The sequence below is a fragment of the Natrix helvetica genome (genome assembly GCF_964273705.1).
Source record: "Natrix helvetica genome assembly, chromosome: Z".
Classification (NCBI taxonomy): domain Eukaryota; kingdom Metazoa; phylum Chordata; class Lepidosauria; order Squamata; family Natricidae; genus Natrix; species Natrix helvetica.
In genome coordinates, this window is record NC_138554.1 from 136,950,398 (window position 1) to 136,968,105 (window position 17,708).

Below are 17,708 nucleotides of genomic sequence, written 5' to 3' on the forward strand. Positions count from 1 at the left end.
GTGTGTTTTTGTTTAATTAAAATTTAAAAAAAATCAAAAAAAAAAGCAGAGAATAGATTATCCCATTGCAAAATCCAATTTTGGGATATGCCCTTGTCCCTAGGGATTAAATTTGGGGAAATGGTGTAGACCAGAGTTTGTTTGTTTGTATTTTTATTTATTTTTATCCTGCCTCTTTTTTTTAAAAAAAGGAAATAAATCATGGTGGTGAACTTACCTAATACTACTTCATTTTCCTATTTTCCACACAACAACCAGGGGTGAGTTCTTGCTTCTGTTACTGCTGGTTGGCTCAGGGGACGCACTGCGGGTGTGCATGTGCTTCATGCACGCATGTGCTTGATGGGCGTGCATGCTTGATGCACACTATGCAGGCATGCACAGTAATAAAAAAATTGCTTCTGCACAAGCACAGAAGCAAAAAACAAGATGGCGGAGCCTATGGCCCCACCAATAGAAGCAGTTCGGGGACGTGTCCGGATGAGTTACTACCTATTCAGCCAAACTGTTAGGAAACCACCTCTGACAACAACCCCGTGAGGCGGCTCATGCTTAAGGCAGGACTAGAACCCAATGTATCCTGGTGATTGGCCCAAAGTCACCTAGCCAACTTTCACGCCAGAGGAAGGACTAGAACTCACCATCCCTTATAAACCAGCCATTCTACCACTACACCAAACTGGCTTTCCTACAATAAACTTTCCCAAGAGACCTCAACACTCTGGAAATTGCCACCACGCACAACTTACAAGGACTTGTATATTCATTACCACAAAAGACAGGCAAAAAAATGAATTCCTTCCAGACCTAGTGAGATAGACAGAGAGGATCCCAGGAAGCAGTCAAAAAAGACCAGATAGCTGCCACACCAAGTAATCAATTCTCTTCATATTTTTGATTCGTCATGCAAATCAAGTGTGAAGTTCATTAAAAAAAAAAAAAGAGCAGATTAACAAAATAACAGAGTTGGAAGGGACTTTGGAGGTCTTCTAGTCCAACCCCGTGCTCAAGCAGGAAACTCTTTACCATTTCAAATGGTTATCCAACATCTTCTTAAAGACTCCCAGTGTTGAAGCATTCACAACTTCTGGAGGCAAGTTGAATAACTGTTCTCACTGTCAGGAAATTTCTCCTCAGTTCTAAGTTGCTTCTTTCCTTCATTAGTTTCCATCCATTGCTTCTTGTCCTGCCCTCAGGTGCTTTGGAGAATAGTCTGACTCCCTCTTCTTTGGGGCAACCCCTGAGATATCAGAACACTTCAATCATGTCACCCCTGGTCCTTCATTTCATTAAACTAGCTTGCCCATTTTGACTTTTTTTGCCTCCTCCCCTGAAGGTAGATTTCGCCTGCACAGAGATTTACCTGCAGGATGGAGGAAGGTGAATGCCCCTGGAAGCAATAATGCAGAAAACCAGTTTGTGTCTCAAGACGAACTTTTCCTTGCAGAGGTGACATTCCACTTAAGCCACAATAATCACCTTTTCTTTGCCTTTCAGCCCCACCCAGTTATCTTACATTTCTCGAGAAGGTTTGTGTTTGTTTTTGGGGTGAATTTTGGAAAGCTTTTAATTATGACGAATATATTGCAGTTCCTCCCCTTCAGTTACTTATTTGTTATCTGGCATGTAGGTGCCAGTTTTTAATTGTTATTAACCTTGATATTATTATTCCAATGTGGCATTTGTAACCACCACTTCCTACGCAATCAGAAAAATTAATCAGTGGAACGACTTGCCTCCAGAAGTTGTGGGTGCTTCAACAATGGAAGTTTTAAAGAAGAGATTGCACAACCATTTATCAAAAATAGTCTATCAAAGACTTCCAAGGTCCCTTCCAACTCTGTTATTGTTTTATTCTATTACAACTATTCATTAAGCAATAACAGCAATGATTCGCTTAACAACTCTGGCAAGAAAGGTCTTAAAATGGGGCAAAATCTAACTTAAAGACCACCGTGCTTAGCTATGTTCCAGTTGTCGTTGTAAGTCAAGATTCTTGGTGATTATGCTGGTTCTCCCTTTCTTTCTTTTTACTCTTTGGAAAAGCAGGGAGGGTCCCTTCTGAAATGTCGTTGTCCATACTCGTTGTCCATCTCTTGTTCTCCCTCTACCGTCTCCCAAGGACATTCGCACATACTATTACAAGCCTGGATGCATTATAGACAGCGGAGGGTTGCTGCTGGTTTTACAACCAGTTCGCAACTGACGCACAACTCGAGCGTGCGCTGCTCAATGTAAAATTGTTCTTCGCACATGCGCAGAACAATTCACAGTGAACTGCGCACGTGCAGTCACTGAAATCCAAAATGGCAGCGGCCAAGCGGCAGCGAAGTTAGCAGTTGGGGGCACGGCAGGCCTGGGCCGCTGCCGGTTGTGCGATGCAGGCCTGACTTACACTACCCGTTCGGCCGAACTTGGCCAGACCGGAGGCAGCCCACCTCTGATTACAGATGACTTCTAATGTGTTGAGCCAGGGGTGTGTTGCTCCGGGCATTACTGCCCATTCTGTGAGCACAAAAATTTTGCCCGTGCATGCTTGTTTTACCCGCGCACACACCAAACATTAAAAAGAGAAAAAATACATTGATGCAATTGCAATTGTTCTGAGCATGCGCATAACTGAAAATCAAAATGGTGGCCGCGTAGGAGAACCAGATTGGCGGCGTGGCAGGCCTGGGTCGCTGCCAGTTCCAGAAACTCAGGCTGCCTAATCGCTACCTGTTCAGCTGAACTGGGCCAAACTGTAGGAACCCACCTCTGGTCTGAGAAAGATTAACTGGCCTAAAATTGCCTAGCAGGCTTTAATGCCTAAGTAGGGACTAGAACTCACTGTCTCCTGGTGATTTGCCCAGAGTCACCCAGCTAAGGCAGACCTTAAACTCACGGTCACTTACTATTCAGCAACCACTAGATCAACCTGGTGTTGGATCTCCTACTTCCAGGTCCTGTTCAGAGGACCAATTCTCACCCATGAGGGATGTTGGGCTCCCTCCTTTTAGAAAAGATCCCGGTATCAAGAAAAGACCGTGTGGCCTCAATCCCAGCTGACCAAAGGTTTCTGAAGTCATTCAGCTGGACATGATTATAGTTGTCGGTCACCTTTGCCAAGAACTTCAATTCCGAAAGGACTGGGTGTCTCTGTAAAAATATAGTTTTCTCTAAAAATAATTAGACGTTAGTTATTTGAACAGACTGGGTGCCAAATGGAAATCATGAGGCGGGAGATCAAATAAGTTCCTATTTTAGCCCTTTGTCTGGTAGTAATTGAACGTTCCTTTCATGTTGCCCTAACTTACATTTCTTTTTTTCTTTTTTCCAAGGTGCTTAGGAAAAACAATATTTTTGTCAGAAAAAAACAGAATCTATATCATGTTTTCGGCAGGTGTTTTGCCTTCCCTTCTTCTCCAGCTTTGGAAATAGTCAGGCAATTGCCTTCTTTTTTATATTACATGTGTGTGGGTGTGGGTGTGTGTGTGTGTGTGGCAATTTTGCAAGCTGAGGATTATGTCTCTCCCGCTGAGTGGTTCTTCAAATATTCTTTGCCTGCAGAAAGGATTTTTTCATAGCTGCTGGAAGGAAAATGGGCTAGAGAGCTCTGATTAGAGATACTGTATATTCATTCTTGATGCCAATTCATTTGAAGCTGGGAAAAAGAGTGTCTTGTCACTGACACTAGGTGGTTCTAACACAACTTTAAGACTTGTGGACTTCAATTCCCAGAATTCTCCAGCCAGCTATGGAGAATTCTGGGAGTTGAAGTCCACAAGTCTTAAAGTTGCCAAGTTTGAAGACCTCTGCGTAAGTGGAACTCCAATACAGGTATGGTAGTCCTTGACTTACAACACTTTGTTTAGTGACTGTCCAAAGTTACAACGGCACTGAAAAAAGTGACTTATGACCATTTTTCACAGTTGCGACCTTTGCACCCTCTCCACCATCATGTTATCAAAATTCAATGCTTACCAAACTGGTTCATACTTGTGACAGTTGCAATGTCGTGTGTGTGTGTGTGTGAAGTGATCCCCTTTTGCGACCTTCTGACAAGCAAACTCAATGGGGGAGGATCCAGATTCACTTTACAACCGTGTTAGTAATTTAACACCTGCAATGATTCACTTTAACAACTGCGTCAAGAAAGGTTGTAAAATGAGGCAAAACTTAAACATCCCACTTAACAATTGAAACTTTAGGCTCGATTGTGGGCGTAAGGCGAGGACTACCTCTTACCTGCATTTTAATCTCTTTATCTTCTCCCACCCCCACCCCAAATTTCCCACAGCATGCAAAGACGTTATCATAAAAAGGTGGTATCATAAAAGATAAACTACCTGGGGCAACTCACATTACAGCACTGGTCAAAAGGGCCCAGTAGAAATGATACTACCTGAGACTTCTCAGGAAACAACAACCGAATGGAAAATCGCTGGTGACTTTCTATTGTTGCACCATAGGGAGTATTTTAACTTACTGCACCTGTGTATTAGTGGTGGGTTCCTAACAGTTTGGCTGAACTGGTAATAGTTTGATGGCCTGGGTCGCTGAAACCTGCCACGCCCCGAACCTGTTTACCGGTAGCAGCTCCATCTTGTTTTTCAGTTCTGCGCATGCGCAGAACAATTTTAAATGCATTGTTCATGCATGCGCAGAGCACGCATCAAGCGTGCATGCATTAAGCAGACACCAGAGCAAATCAGCAGTAGTGCATGCTGGAACCCACTCCTGCTGTGTCTGGTTTGCCAATTGCACAGTGGCAGATAGGATAGCACTCCAAAGGGTTAACGTCATTGCCCAGAGGATCACAGGTTGCCCTCTCCCCCTCTTTGGAAGAGCTTTATAGCTCCCGCTGCCTTAAGGAAGTGCAAAACATCCTTAAAGATCCATCTCATCCTAGGCACCCTTTTTTTGAACTATTACCATCTAGCAGATGGTACAGGATAACAAAAACGAGGACAAACAGGCTGAAAAACAGCTTCTATCCCAGGGCAGTAATTATATTGGATTCTATGGTATATAGCACAATATCGGGTTTTCAATTTCAATTATATAAAAAGTAAAGAATGTATGTTTGTATTTTTATTTTTATAGTTGTACACTGAAGCAGTGGTGAAATCATTTTTTTTACTACCAGTTCTGGCTTGGGGTGTGTGGTGTGGCTTGGTGGGCGTGGCAGGGGAAGGATACTACAAAATCCCCATTCCCTCCCCACTCTGGGGCCAGCCAGAGGTGGTATTTGCCGGTTCTCCAAACTATTCAAAATTTCCGCTACCGGTTCTCCAGAACCTGTCACAACGGGCTGGATTTCACCCCTGCATTTAATTTCGTTGTACGAGGTGCAATGACAATAAACTAAACTAAACGTTAGCATTCTAGATTTGTGCTATGTGCTAAGCCCATCTATGTTCTCACTGCTTTGAAGGGCAGGGTACAGCTGAGCCCGTGACCATGTTCAGATGGATTTCATCAGCCGACATTTGAAACCCTTGAACTGAAATATAAGAGAAGCGTACAATTGGAAGGATTTATTGCAAATGTCAATTTTCAGGAAGAAGAGGATAAAGTGCAGGAGTTGTTTAGTTTGAGGTTTAGTGTGTACAATGAAAACTCCCACGGTGGAGCAGAATAAAACAATAGATGACAGAGAATCAAAATGTTGTTTTTAATGCAGTTCTGCTTCAGGGAAAATAATCAACAAAGGGCCCAAATCTGCATTTAAATTCTAAAGTCCATCCTCTCCGTTTTGAAGATGATTGATTATCGGCACATACTCCCAAGATTTACACTGGAGTAGGGCTGCAGGGTCAGTTACAGGGCATGCGGGCAAAGATAGGAATTCGGCAGGTTCTTACATTCTGTGGAATTTAGATCTAAAGCGGCAAGCGGCTAGTCCTCATTAAAGTAGTGCATGATGGGAAAGAGGGTGCTGATGATTCAGCTTTGATAGCTTGCCAGTGGATGCAATTTAAACATCAATATCAGTGGTGAAATTCATTTTTTTTACTACTGCTTCTGTGGGCGTGGCTTGGTGGGCGTGGCAGGGGAAGGATACTGCAGAATCCCCATTCCCTCCCCACTCTGGGGCCAGCCAGAGGTGGTATTTGCCGGTTCTCCAAACTGCTCAAAATTTCCCCTACCAGTTCTCCAGAACCTGCTGGATTTCACCCCTGCATCTATTATTATTTAAATGCTATACATATTATGCACACATCTGCAAATTGTACGAGAAACACTTCTAGATGCCATGTTTGTTCTACTGCTGTTTCTTTTCTTTATTTTTTCTTCTGCTTCCCATTTATATTTTCTCTTGTTGTGTTTTGTTAGAGGAAAATCTCTTGCTTTTATTTTGGTCTTTTAATTAGATATACTATTTCATCTCTCTCTCTCTCTCTCTCTCTCTCTCTCTCTCTCTCTCTCTCTCTTTCTCTCTCGCCCTCCCTCCCTCCCTCCCTCTCTCTCTCTCTCTCTCTCTCCCTCCCTCCCTCCCTCTCTCCTTCTCTCCCTCCCTCCCTCCCTCCCACTCTCTCTCTTTCCTGTACCAGGGAAACACTTTGTCCAGCAATTGTGCTAAACACACACATTTTTCTCCGACAAAAATAAAGGTACCCAACTTTCCTTTTTCATCCGGTCTCTTAGAATAGGATTGCTCGCCATTTTAAAAGGAGTTGTTTTACATTTTGTTCTATTTCTGAGTGGTAGCTGCCTTGAGTGAGTACAAAGGAGAGATATAAATCGAGATAATAATTAGGCCTCCAGGGATCTTCCTGCATAAGGTGTTGTACTTTCCACAGTTAAAAGGAAAAAAAAAATAAAAAAAAGTTGCAGGATTCTTTTTTTTTAACATTTACCTCTTCTTTGCTTTTGCAGCTTCACCTAATCAAGGATGGCAGATGCTGAAATAGAAATGGGTCTCCCTCCGATTGAGCAGAAACCAGGGCTTCAAATATGGACCATCAAGGTAAAATTTCATTGCTGTTTTCTACAAAACTAAATTAATTCCAACTGGGACCATTTAAATCATTTCTGTATTGATTGACACATCAATGCATTATCTAGTTTCTACAGGTAGACTGTTGTCTTGGCAACTGGAGTTAATTTACAATTTACCCGGAAAAATGAAATTATGACCGATTCCAAACTTCCAGTAGTCACCTGCTCTCCAGTCATGTGACCTTGCTTTGGACATTGACAGTATAGCTGCATTTATGGTCATTTAGAAGCATCTGACATTCACATGTCTGTGCTATATGACGGTTTTGCAAAACACTGGAAGTTAGCTTTTCACTTATCGACTGCAGCATTCATTTAATGACCAGGGCGTTCACTTAATGGTCACCACAAAAATGTCATAAAATTGGATCAATCAATTAACGACTGTGACAACATAGGACCCTAATGAGCTGTCTCCATTGCGGTTGTATGTCAAGGACTACCTGTATGGAAGAGATGAACTACAACAGATATAGATTCAAGTATAAGAATATTTGCATCCAGTTCTGGTCGCCATGATGTAAAAAAGATGCGGAGACTCTAGAAAGAGTGCAGAGAAGAGCAACAAAGAGGATTAGGGGACTGGAGACTAAAACATATGAAGAACGGTTGCAGGAACTGGGTCCGTCTAGTTTAAAACGGAATGCAGGATTCCAAGTGTGGCCTTACCAAGGCCATTATAAAGTGGTATTAACACTTCAATTAGAGAAAACGTACCTTCTGGATTACTGCTGGGGAGGAAAGGAAGAGATGTTTGGGCTTGATTAAGATAGGACTGCCTGTTCTTTGCCCCCAACCGGTCAACAATGACCTTGACAAAAAAAGGGGGGGGGGAATATCAGCATTTGCAACCCTCCGAGACAAAGTTTACAGACGCTGCCAACCTTTAGCCAACAATCTTGTGGCCTATTAGAAACAGCTGATCTTTAGTGGTCTCTTTTGACCAACACGCTTATCCAGTTCAGCAAGTCCTACGTGAGGTGAAGCAGGAAATTTCACCAGGTTAAAGAATGAAGCCAAAAAAAATATATCCCTGGATTTTGAAATAAGACTCTGCAGCCATGCGCGGAAGTTCCAGGAATATTTAGACATTCAAGAAATTTCCCTGGGGAAAAACGGGTCCAGAGTGAGGAATTCTCAACAAGAAGAAGAAGAAGGCAAATATACGTGTTCCAGGATAACGTTGCAAGGTCCAATCTGAGTCAATCATGAGGACTAGAGGTTTAGTCTTCCAAGCTTGCAGACTCGTCCTGGAACCCATCCTCAGGGAACTTTCTCTCTCGCCAGAACTGGAGCTGGTTCAGACCTGCCCACTCGCCCGCCTATTCGCCCCAGCTCTATGCTGTTCTATTTAGTCATGTTTTGTAAGCCACACGCATGCATGCAAGCAAGCCACATGCACGAGCAAACCACATGCATGGAAGGCCACACACATGCATGGAAGGCCACGCACACACTCAGAAAGCAAGCATGCATGGCGAACTGGTGGTAAACGTATGTGAAACCCACCTCTGACCATAAGGTGTGCTTTGGGCTATTCTGTGTCTGGCGCTATTCTTTGTATGGTGCTCGGTGTGTGTGGCTTTTTAGATGTTGATTGGGCTGTTGATGGCTGATTATTAAGTTTTGGCTATTGTTTCCTTGGCTGCCAAGACTTCACCTCCTAAGTATTTGATAAGCTGGTGGCGAATCAGCATTCCTGTTGATAGACAGAGGGCCCGTTTCCCAGGCTTCGGTCGCTTCCCTGGCTGTTTTTGTACCTGCTTGTCCAACAATCTTAATAGCTGCAAAATTGAATGTAGATCCTTGTTCATTGCAGTGTGAGTTTGGGTCTCCTCCTCCTCTGACGTGCATTCCCAACAAGGTCTAATGGTTTAACTCTACCTCAGAACATGAATAGATTTGTATTCTTTATTTGCAATGCTTGCCTTCAAGTGTTGCATCAAAAGAAGACAAAGTCCTCCTGTCCCTTGTATAGTTATGGAGATCAGATAAGTTTCTTGCAACAACAGAATAACCAAATTGGAAGGGACCTTGGAGGCACACCGTTCCCTCTGATCAATTGTCCAAATTGTCAGGAAATTCCTCCTTAGTTCTAGGTTGGTTCCCTCCCTGATTAGTTTCTCATAGAATCTCATATCATGGATATAATCTGTTTCAACAGGATGCTGATATCGGACACTGCATGCCAAAACAACTAGACACAAAAGTAGTTTTTCCCCTCGTGCCATTACTCTGCTGAAACCCTAATTCCCACAGCATTGTCTTATGCCTAAAGATATTTACCCATATAGTAGGGGTGTGTTGCTATTATTCTTCTCATCTTTCTCATCTTCTCTCTTCTTCTCTACTATGTTTCCTACTATTTTCTCCTATTGGGATCTTTTGATTTATGACTTGTTGTTTGTATCTGATGATTAATTAGTATAGCTATGATTTATAATCTATGACCTATCACTGTTGTTCTATGTAGGTACCACTGAGAGCTTATGCACCAGAGACAAATTCCTTGTCTGTTTAATCACACGACCAATAAAATATTCTCTTCTCTTTTCTTTCCTTCTTTTCCCTTCCTTCCATCTTCCCTTCCCTTCCATCTTCTCTTCTCTTCCATCTTCTCTTCTCTTCCATCTTCTCTCCCCTCTTCTCTTCCCTTCCCTTCTATCTTTTCTTCTCTTCCATCTTCTTTTCCCTCTTCTCTTCCCTTCCCTTCCCTCTTTTCTTTTCTTCTCTTCCCTCTTCTCTTCCCTTCCCTTCCATCTTTTCTTCTCTTCCATCTTCTCTTCCATCTTCTCTTCCATCTTCTCTTCCCTTCCATTCTATATACACAGCACATACATGTGTTTATAGGGGAATATATATTTTGAGAGCAGGCATCAGAATATCATTTTTTAATCTGTGCCAGAGTATACACAGAAAAAGTGACGCTAAAGGTTAAATTATTAATGTAATTATTCAAATTATTTATGCAGCTGTCCATTTCATTTCCTCCGTGCATGTATGTCCTTGTATATATGTATGTTTATGTGTCTGTACATATGTTTTGTGTTTTATATGTTCTATTGTACGCCGCCCCGAGTCCTGTTCTGGAAAGGGAGCGGCTAATAAATTCAAATTTATTATTTATTATTATTATTTGTAGCTGTCTGGGTGTGTTTGTTCTTTTTAAATTATGCATAAGTTCTTTCTTTCTCACCAAAACATTTCTGGTTCTACCGCCTATGCTAAACATCATTTAAAAAAAAATTGTTTATGAGAACTCTCTGCCACCTTGCAAGGACTTCTTGCTTAGCATATGATCTCTTCTCTTTCAGAATATGAAGATGGAGTCTATTCCTGCAAAGGCTTATGGGAGTTTCTTTGAAGGAGATTGCTACATCGTATTAAATGTAAGCTTCCATGGAGAAAGGATAATTGTACAAAATATGCTATTCACTAGAGGAGGAGTCTCCAATCTTGGAAACTTCAAGACTTGTGGACTTCCATTCCCAGAATTCCCTACCCCAACAGGGCTGGCTGAGGAATTCTGAGAGTTGAAGTCCACAAGTCTTAAAGTTACCAATTCTGGAGACTCCATCTTCCATCCTTCCGAGGTTGGTAAAATGAGGATCCAGATTGTTGGGGGGCAATATGCTGGCATTTGTAAACCTCTTAGAGAGGGGTGTTCAGCACTGTGAAGCAGTATATAAGTCTAAGTGCTATTGCTATTGTTTAAAAAGTATACGTGTTCTCATTTGCTTTTGCTATTCTCTCTCTCCTTTAAAGCATAACAATGAAAGTACTGAAGCGGGCAAGAGGTGATGGATAGATGATTTTTCTTTTTTGTTGTTCTGATTTGTTTTTCCGTTTTTCTCTCTCTCTTTTCTTTTCATAGGTAGGTGACACGATTAGAAATTAGACAGAATAGAAAGAAAAAGCCTTTTAATAAAGGGTGACAGGACTAAAACTAGAATAAGCGATAGAAATAAGACAAGGGGAAATATTAGTGCATACATTTTTATATAATAAAAGTAATAACAGGAGAAAACATGGAATAATTGAATAACGATATTATTGCATCCTAATATGTGTATTATTATTATTATTATTATTATTATTATTATTATTATTATTATTATTATTATTAAAACATACGTTGATTGAATGTAATAATTACCGTATTTTTTTGAGTATAAGATGCACCAAGGTTTTGAAGAGGCAAATTAAAAAAAAAGTTTTGCACTCTGCAAACCTCTCCAAAACAGCCCATTTTTTTTGCGAAAACGGGCCTGTTTTTTTTAAAAGGGCATGAATAGCCTTTAGGAGGCTTGTAGAGTGCTCCTGGGGGTTGGGAGGACAAAATTGAGCAAAAAACGGCCCCTTTCCCCTCATTTCTGCCCTCCCCAGCCCCCAGGAGCACTCTGGAAGCCTCCTAAAGGCTATGCACGGCCATTTTATTGAAGGGGCGGGGTTTGGGAGGCCAAAAATGCTGTATTCAGTGTATAAGAGGCACCCAGATTTTCAGCCTCTTTTTTGAGGGGAAAAGGTGCGTCTTATACTCTGAAAAATACGGTATCCTGTTTTCCCGAAAATAAGCCCTCCCAGATAATAAGCCCAATCGGGCTTTTGAGCTTATGCGTTAAAATAAGCCTTCCCCCCGAAAATAAGCCCTCCCTGAAAATATTGCAATACAGCAACAGCCATGAGGTGACCATACTCGCCGCCTCCTGCACCTCAAAAATAATAAGACCTCCCTGAAAATAAGACCAAGGGCTTATTTCAGGGGGGGGGGTCAAAAGAAAATAAGACCCTGTCTTATTTCCAGGGAAACATGGGATGATTAACTTTATCAGTTTTACTCGTATTAGAATGTATGACACTCAGGTACCACTCTGTTCATGCATTGATTCGATATATTTGTACAAAATTAAAAAAGATAAAAAACTTGGAAAAAAATAAAAGTGCTTCTTTCTTTTAAATATTCTTTCATTTAAATATGAGCCAGCAATGTGTAGCAGCTGCCAAAAAAGCCAACACAGTTCTAGGCTGCATAAATAGAGGGAGAGAATCAAGATCATGTGAAGGGTTAAGACCACTTTATAAGGCCTTGGTAAGGCCACACTTGGTATATTTGCATTCCGTTCTGGTCGCCACGATGTAGAAAAGATGTGGAGACTCTAGAAAGAGTGCAGAGAAGAGCAACAAAGAGGATTAGGGGACTGGAGACTAAAACATATGAAGAACGGTTGCAGGAACTGGGTATGTCTAGTTTAATAGAAAGAAGGACTAGGGGAGACATGATAGCAGTCTTCCGATATCTCAGGGGCTGCCCCAAAGAAGAGGGAGTCAAACTATTCTCCAAAGCACTCGAGGGCAGGAGAAGAAGCAATGGATGGAAACTAATCAAGGAGAGACCTGAGGATAAATTTCCTGACAGACTAATTAACCAATGGAACAACTTGCCTCCAGAAGTTGTGAATGCTCCAACACTGGAAGTTTTTAAGATCTGAAATGGTATAGGGTTTCCTGTCTAGGCAGGGGGTTGGACTAGAAGACCTCCAAGGTCCCTTCCAACTCTGTTATTCCATTCTATTCCATTCTTTTCTTTCTCCGACCCATCCTTCCGGTGGTTGGAAAATAATTTTTAACTCCATGCTTGTTCCTCTCCAGAACATAAAGATGCAGCATAGCTTTGCCACTGACCTGCACTATTGGATTGGCCGCGATGCCACCCAGGACGAGCAAGGGGCTGCTGCTTTCTATGTCACTCAGATGGATGATTCCCTGGGAGGCCGAGCCATTCAGCACCGCGAGGTTCAAGGACACGAATCGGCTGCTTTCAAAAGTTATTTCAAGAAAGGCATTATGTGAGCATTGGGGAAACTTGTCTATGCGATGAACAAACAAACGAACAAAATCTAACCACCTCCTATTTCTTTTATTTTAGTCTTGTTCACTTGTTCAATCCTACTCTAATTCGGGTAGTCCTCGACTTAGTAGCAATTGTTTAGTGACTGTTTGGAGTTACGACAGACCTTCCCGGGCGGCGGCGGTGGGGGGACGGGACGTATTTATAACCCAGTTGCAAAGTTTCAACAACTGCCCCCCTCCCTCTGTGGCCATGGAACCACATTGCAGCTACTCAGCAACCCATCATCCACAATCATAGCCATTGGCAGCCTCCCACTATAATCACACCAACGTTTTTGCTGAAAAGCGGTATTTACTTCTGGTATTGAGCAAAAAAATAAATAAAAGTCTTAACGACCACTGCAGAGAAAAAAGGTGGTAAAATCGGATGGGTCACTGTTTTGTAACCATGACGACTTGGGAAGTTCCATGATGGTGGTAAGTCGAGGACTACCTGTAACAATGAGGTCTAGTAACCTGTTCTCTTTTTTTAAAAAAATGATAAGTAATATCCTAACTAGCTCTGTGACCCCAGCTCTTTAGAGTAGCCAAGTATTTTTTTCCCCAAAACCCTCCCTTTTTGTAATTAAATATGAAGTCTTGTTTTCAACAGCTACAAGAAGGGAGGAATTGCTTCAGGATTTAAGCATGTTGAGACCAACATGTATAACATCAAAAGGCTCCTTCATGTTAAGGGCAAGAAGCATGTGTCAGCAACAGAGGTAAGGACAGCCCCTCCCCTGATTTATATATATATAATATATTTGCGTTCTCAAAAACTAAACTTCAGTTCAGATGCAACGGCCCAGACTAGGAGATTAACACAGAGAAGCTAAAACTATTTTTTCAAGGACGGTAACAGAATAACAGAATTGGAAGAGACCTTGGGGGATTTTTTTAATAGATTAACAAGAGTTTGGAAGGGACCTTGTAGGTCATATAGTCCAACCCCCCACCCAAGCACGAGACCCTACACCGTTTCTGACAGATGGCAGTCTGGTCTCTTCTTGAAAGCTTCCAGAGATGAAGCTCCCAAAACTTCTGAAAACAAGCCCGAAACATCTGGAGCCAAGTCATGTAATACAGGAAGTCCTCAATTTACGTCCATAACTAAGAGGAGAACCTCTGTTGTCAAGGGAGCCGTGCCCGATTTTGCAACTTTTTTTCACCACTGTTGTTAAGTGAGTCACACAGTTGCTAAATAACTCTGGTTTCCCCCATTGAATTTGCTTGTTGGAAGCTGTCTGGGAAGAATCAGTGGTGGATTGCTGATGGTTTGTACCGGTATAGCCGTACCGGTTGTGGCCCGGAGCAGCTGAGAGCATAGGGCTGTTTTTCATCCTTTGGAGCCTTCAGGGAAGCCTCCTGAAGGTCCCGGAAGCCTCTGGAGGTCGAAAATTGGCCCTATGGACAAACCGGAAGTCGTCATACCCGAACTTCCGGGTTCCCTGTAGGTCTGTTTTTCGCCCTCCGGAGGCTTCAGGAAAACTCCTGAGGCCTCTGGGGGAGGGAGGGAGGCTCTGGAGCCTGGGGAAGGCGAAAAAACCACAGGGTGGTGGTGTTGCTGATCCCGCGCATGCGTGCATGCTGTGGAGGGTTGTGTGCATAGCATCCTGGGTGTGGCACACTGGTGCATGATCCCCCTATGCTCCCCCCGCTTTTGGCACTGCAGCCAAAAATGGTTTGCCATCACTGGAATAGGTAGTCCTCAAGTTATAACATTTTGTTTAGTGACCCTTGGAAGTTACATCGAAACTGAAAAAAAGTGACAGAACCGTTTTTCACACTTATGACCCAAAGGTCACGCAACCAAAATTCAGAGGCTTGGCAACTAACTCATATTTATGATGGTTGCAATGTCCCGGGGTCAAGTGATTTCCCCCTTTGCGGCCTTCTGACCAACAAACTCAATGGGGAAGGCAGATTCACTTAACAACCGGGTTACTAACTTATCAACTGCAGAGATTCATTTAACAACAGAGGAAAGAAAGGGTCATGAAATCCCTTAACCAATGTCTCACTTAGCTACATAAATATTGGGCTCTTGTGGTTGTAACTGGAGGACTATCTGTAGTCCTGTGAGGTCAGTAGGTCAGTAGTCCTGACTTACTGATACATACTTTCTGCTTGCTTGGACGTAAGCCACATTTTTAATTCTTGCCACTTTGGTAACAGAGCTGGCCTCTCTCCATCTTCCTTTTCTCCTATTGCAATTCATTCGTTTCCTAAGGGATGGAGGCAGGGGTAGGATTCAGGGGTGGCTTCTGGCTTCTGTTGCTGCCAGTTCACTCAGGGATGCGCTTTAGGGGGGCGCATGCTATGCGCACATGCACAATATTTTAAAAATTGATTCTGCGCAGAAGCAAAAAACAAGATGGCAGCACTTATGGCGCCACAGATAGAACCAGTTTGGGGGCGTGGCTGACGGAGTCACTACCTACTCAGCCGAACCAGTCCAAACCGGTAGGAACCCACCTCTACTGGTTCGGCAGGCTTGGGCGAACTGGTAGTTCTGAAGATTAGCTTGGAGCGATCCGGTTCGCTCCGACGAGCAAGTGGGCCTGCCCGCCCGCCTCTATGCTTTACCGACATTTATCTTCTCAGCTGAGTCACGCGGCAGAGTGGATTGCCACGCCTCAGCTGTCTTCCTCCCCAGCAGTAATCCAGAAGGTACGTTTTCTCTAATTGAAGGGTTAATACCACTTTATAATGCCTTGGTAAGGCCACACTTGGAATCCTGCATCCAGTTTTGGTCGCCACGATGTAAAAAAGATGTGGAGACTCTAGAAAGAGTGCAGAGAAGAGCAACAAAGAGGATTAGGGGACTGGAGACTAAAACCTATGAAGAACGGTTGCAGGAACTGGGTATGTTTAGCTTAAGAGAAAGAAGGACCAGGGGAGACAGGATAGCAGTCTTCCAATATCTCAGGGGTTGCCACAAAGAAGAGGGAGTCAAACTATTCTCCAAGGCACCTGAGGGTAGAACAAGAAGCAATGGGTGGAAACTAATCAAGGAGAGAAGCAATTTAGAACTGAGGAGAAATTTCCTGACAGTTAGAACAATTAATCAGTGGAACAGAAGTTGCCTCCAGAAGTTGTGAATGCCCCAACACTGGAAGTCTTTAAGAAGATGTTGGATAGCCATCTGTCTGAAACGGTATAGGGTTTCCTGCTTAGGCAGGGGTTGGACTAGAAGACCTCCAAGGTCCCTTCCAACTCTGCTATTGTATTATTATTGTATTAATTCGCTAAGCGAAGCACGCATGAGCAAAGCAAGCACTCAGTGAACTGGTCGTTAAACTGGTAGCATCAGAGATGGGTTCCTACTGGTTCGGCCTGTTTCGGCCGAGTAGGTAGTACCTCAGCCTGCCATGCCGCCAATCCGGTTCTGTTGTTGTCGGCGCCATCTTGGTTTTCAGTTCTGCGCGTGCACAGAACAATATTTATTGCAAAGAAGTTTTTTTCCTTTTCTAACGTTGTGCCATGCGCAGACATTTTTAGATGCAAATGCGCACACGAACCAGCAGTAAGAACCCACCTCTGGGTAGGATCCCATCCCTGGATGGAGGAAAAGCTATAAAGCCACTGAATTTCATTGTCATTTGAACGTGTTTTATCTGGGCAGAGCAGATGCTGAGTCACACCATACTCCTCAATAATAATAAAATAATAATAATAATAAATTTGAATTTATTAGCCGCTCCCTTTCCAGAACAGGACTCGGGGCGGCGTACAATAGAACATATAAAACACAAAACATATGTACAGACACATAAACATACATATATACAAGGACATACATGCACGGAGGAGGTAACAAACTACATCACATTTAGACAGTTAAAAATCACCGTTAAAATACCCCAGTTATAATAACACAATTTAAAATTTAAAATTTAAAAAATTTAAAAGGACTGTCAGGAGGAATAAGAAAAAATTTACGGTTGAGCCAGGCCAGATAATTGAAAGAGGTGGGTCTTCAGCTGTACACGGAAGGAGCAGAGATCGGAAATGATCCTGATGTCACGGGGGAGGTCATTCCACAGGGCTGGGCCCATCACAGAGAAGGCTCTGCTCCTGGGTGTCGCCCCCCGGCACTGTTTAGCAGACGGCACCCGGAGAAGTCCCTCTCTGTGTGAGCGGATTGGTCGTAGGGATATATGGGGCAGGATGCGATCCTGCATGTAACTAGGTCCTGTGCCATGAAGCGCTTTAAAGATCATAATCAAAACCTTGAAACGCACTCGGTAGACTACAGGAAGCCAGTGCAGCTCGCGCAGGAGAGGTGTTACAGGGGAGTATCTAGTCCTCCCCATAATCACCCGCGCGGCCGCGTTCTGGACCAACTGCAGTCTCCGAGTGCATCTCAAGGGAAGCCCCATGTAGAGAGCATTGCAGTAGTCCAGGCGAGATGTCACTAGCGCATGGGTGACTGTGCGTAGGGCATCCCGGTCCAATAAGGGGCGCAATTGGCGCATCAGGCGAACCTGATGGAACGCCCCCTTGCCACGGCTGTTACATGGTCATCCATGGACAGCCGGGCATCCAGGAGGACACCCAAATTGCGCACCTGTTCCATGGGGGCCAGTTGTACGCCCCCAATGGCCAGAGATGGAAGCAACTGGTTGAACCGGGAGGCCGGAAGCCACAGCCACTCCGTCTTGGAAGGGTTGAGTTTTAGTCGGTTGCCATCCATCCAGACCCGTACGGCCTCCAAACACCGGGACATCATTTCAACGGCCTCATTGGGGTGGTTCGGGGTGGAAATGTATAGCTGAGTATCATCAGCATACAGATGATATCCCACCCCAAAAGCGCGGATGATCTCGCCCAGC

The 17,708-nt window shown here is 43.4% G+C and overlaps 1 protein-coding gene across 1 annotated transcript in view; it reads left to right on the forward strand.

The window, feature by feature from the left end:
* VILL (villin like) overlaps positions 1 to 17,708 on the forward strand; it is an 88,642-nt gene that overhangs the window by 20,688 nt on the left and 50,246 nt on the right. The window contains exons 2-5 of the mRNA XM_081970199.1: positions 6,862 to 6,952; positions 10,299 to 10,373; positions 12,634 to 12,830; positions 13,487 to 13,595. Coding sequence (XP_081826325.1) covers positions 6,878 to 6,952; positions 10,299 to 10,373; positions 12,634 to 12,830; positions 13,487 to 13,595 — 456 coding nt within the window. The 5' untranslated portion in view covers positions 6,862 to 6,877. The remainder of the gene's footprint in view (positions 1 to 6,861; positions 6,953 to 10,298; positions 10,374 to 12,633; positions 12,831 to 13,486; positions 13,596 to 17,708) is intronic.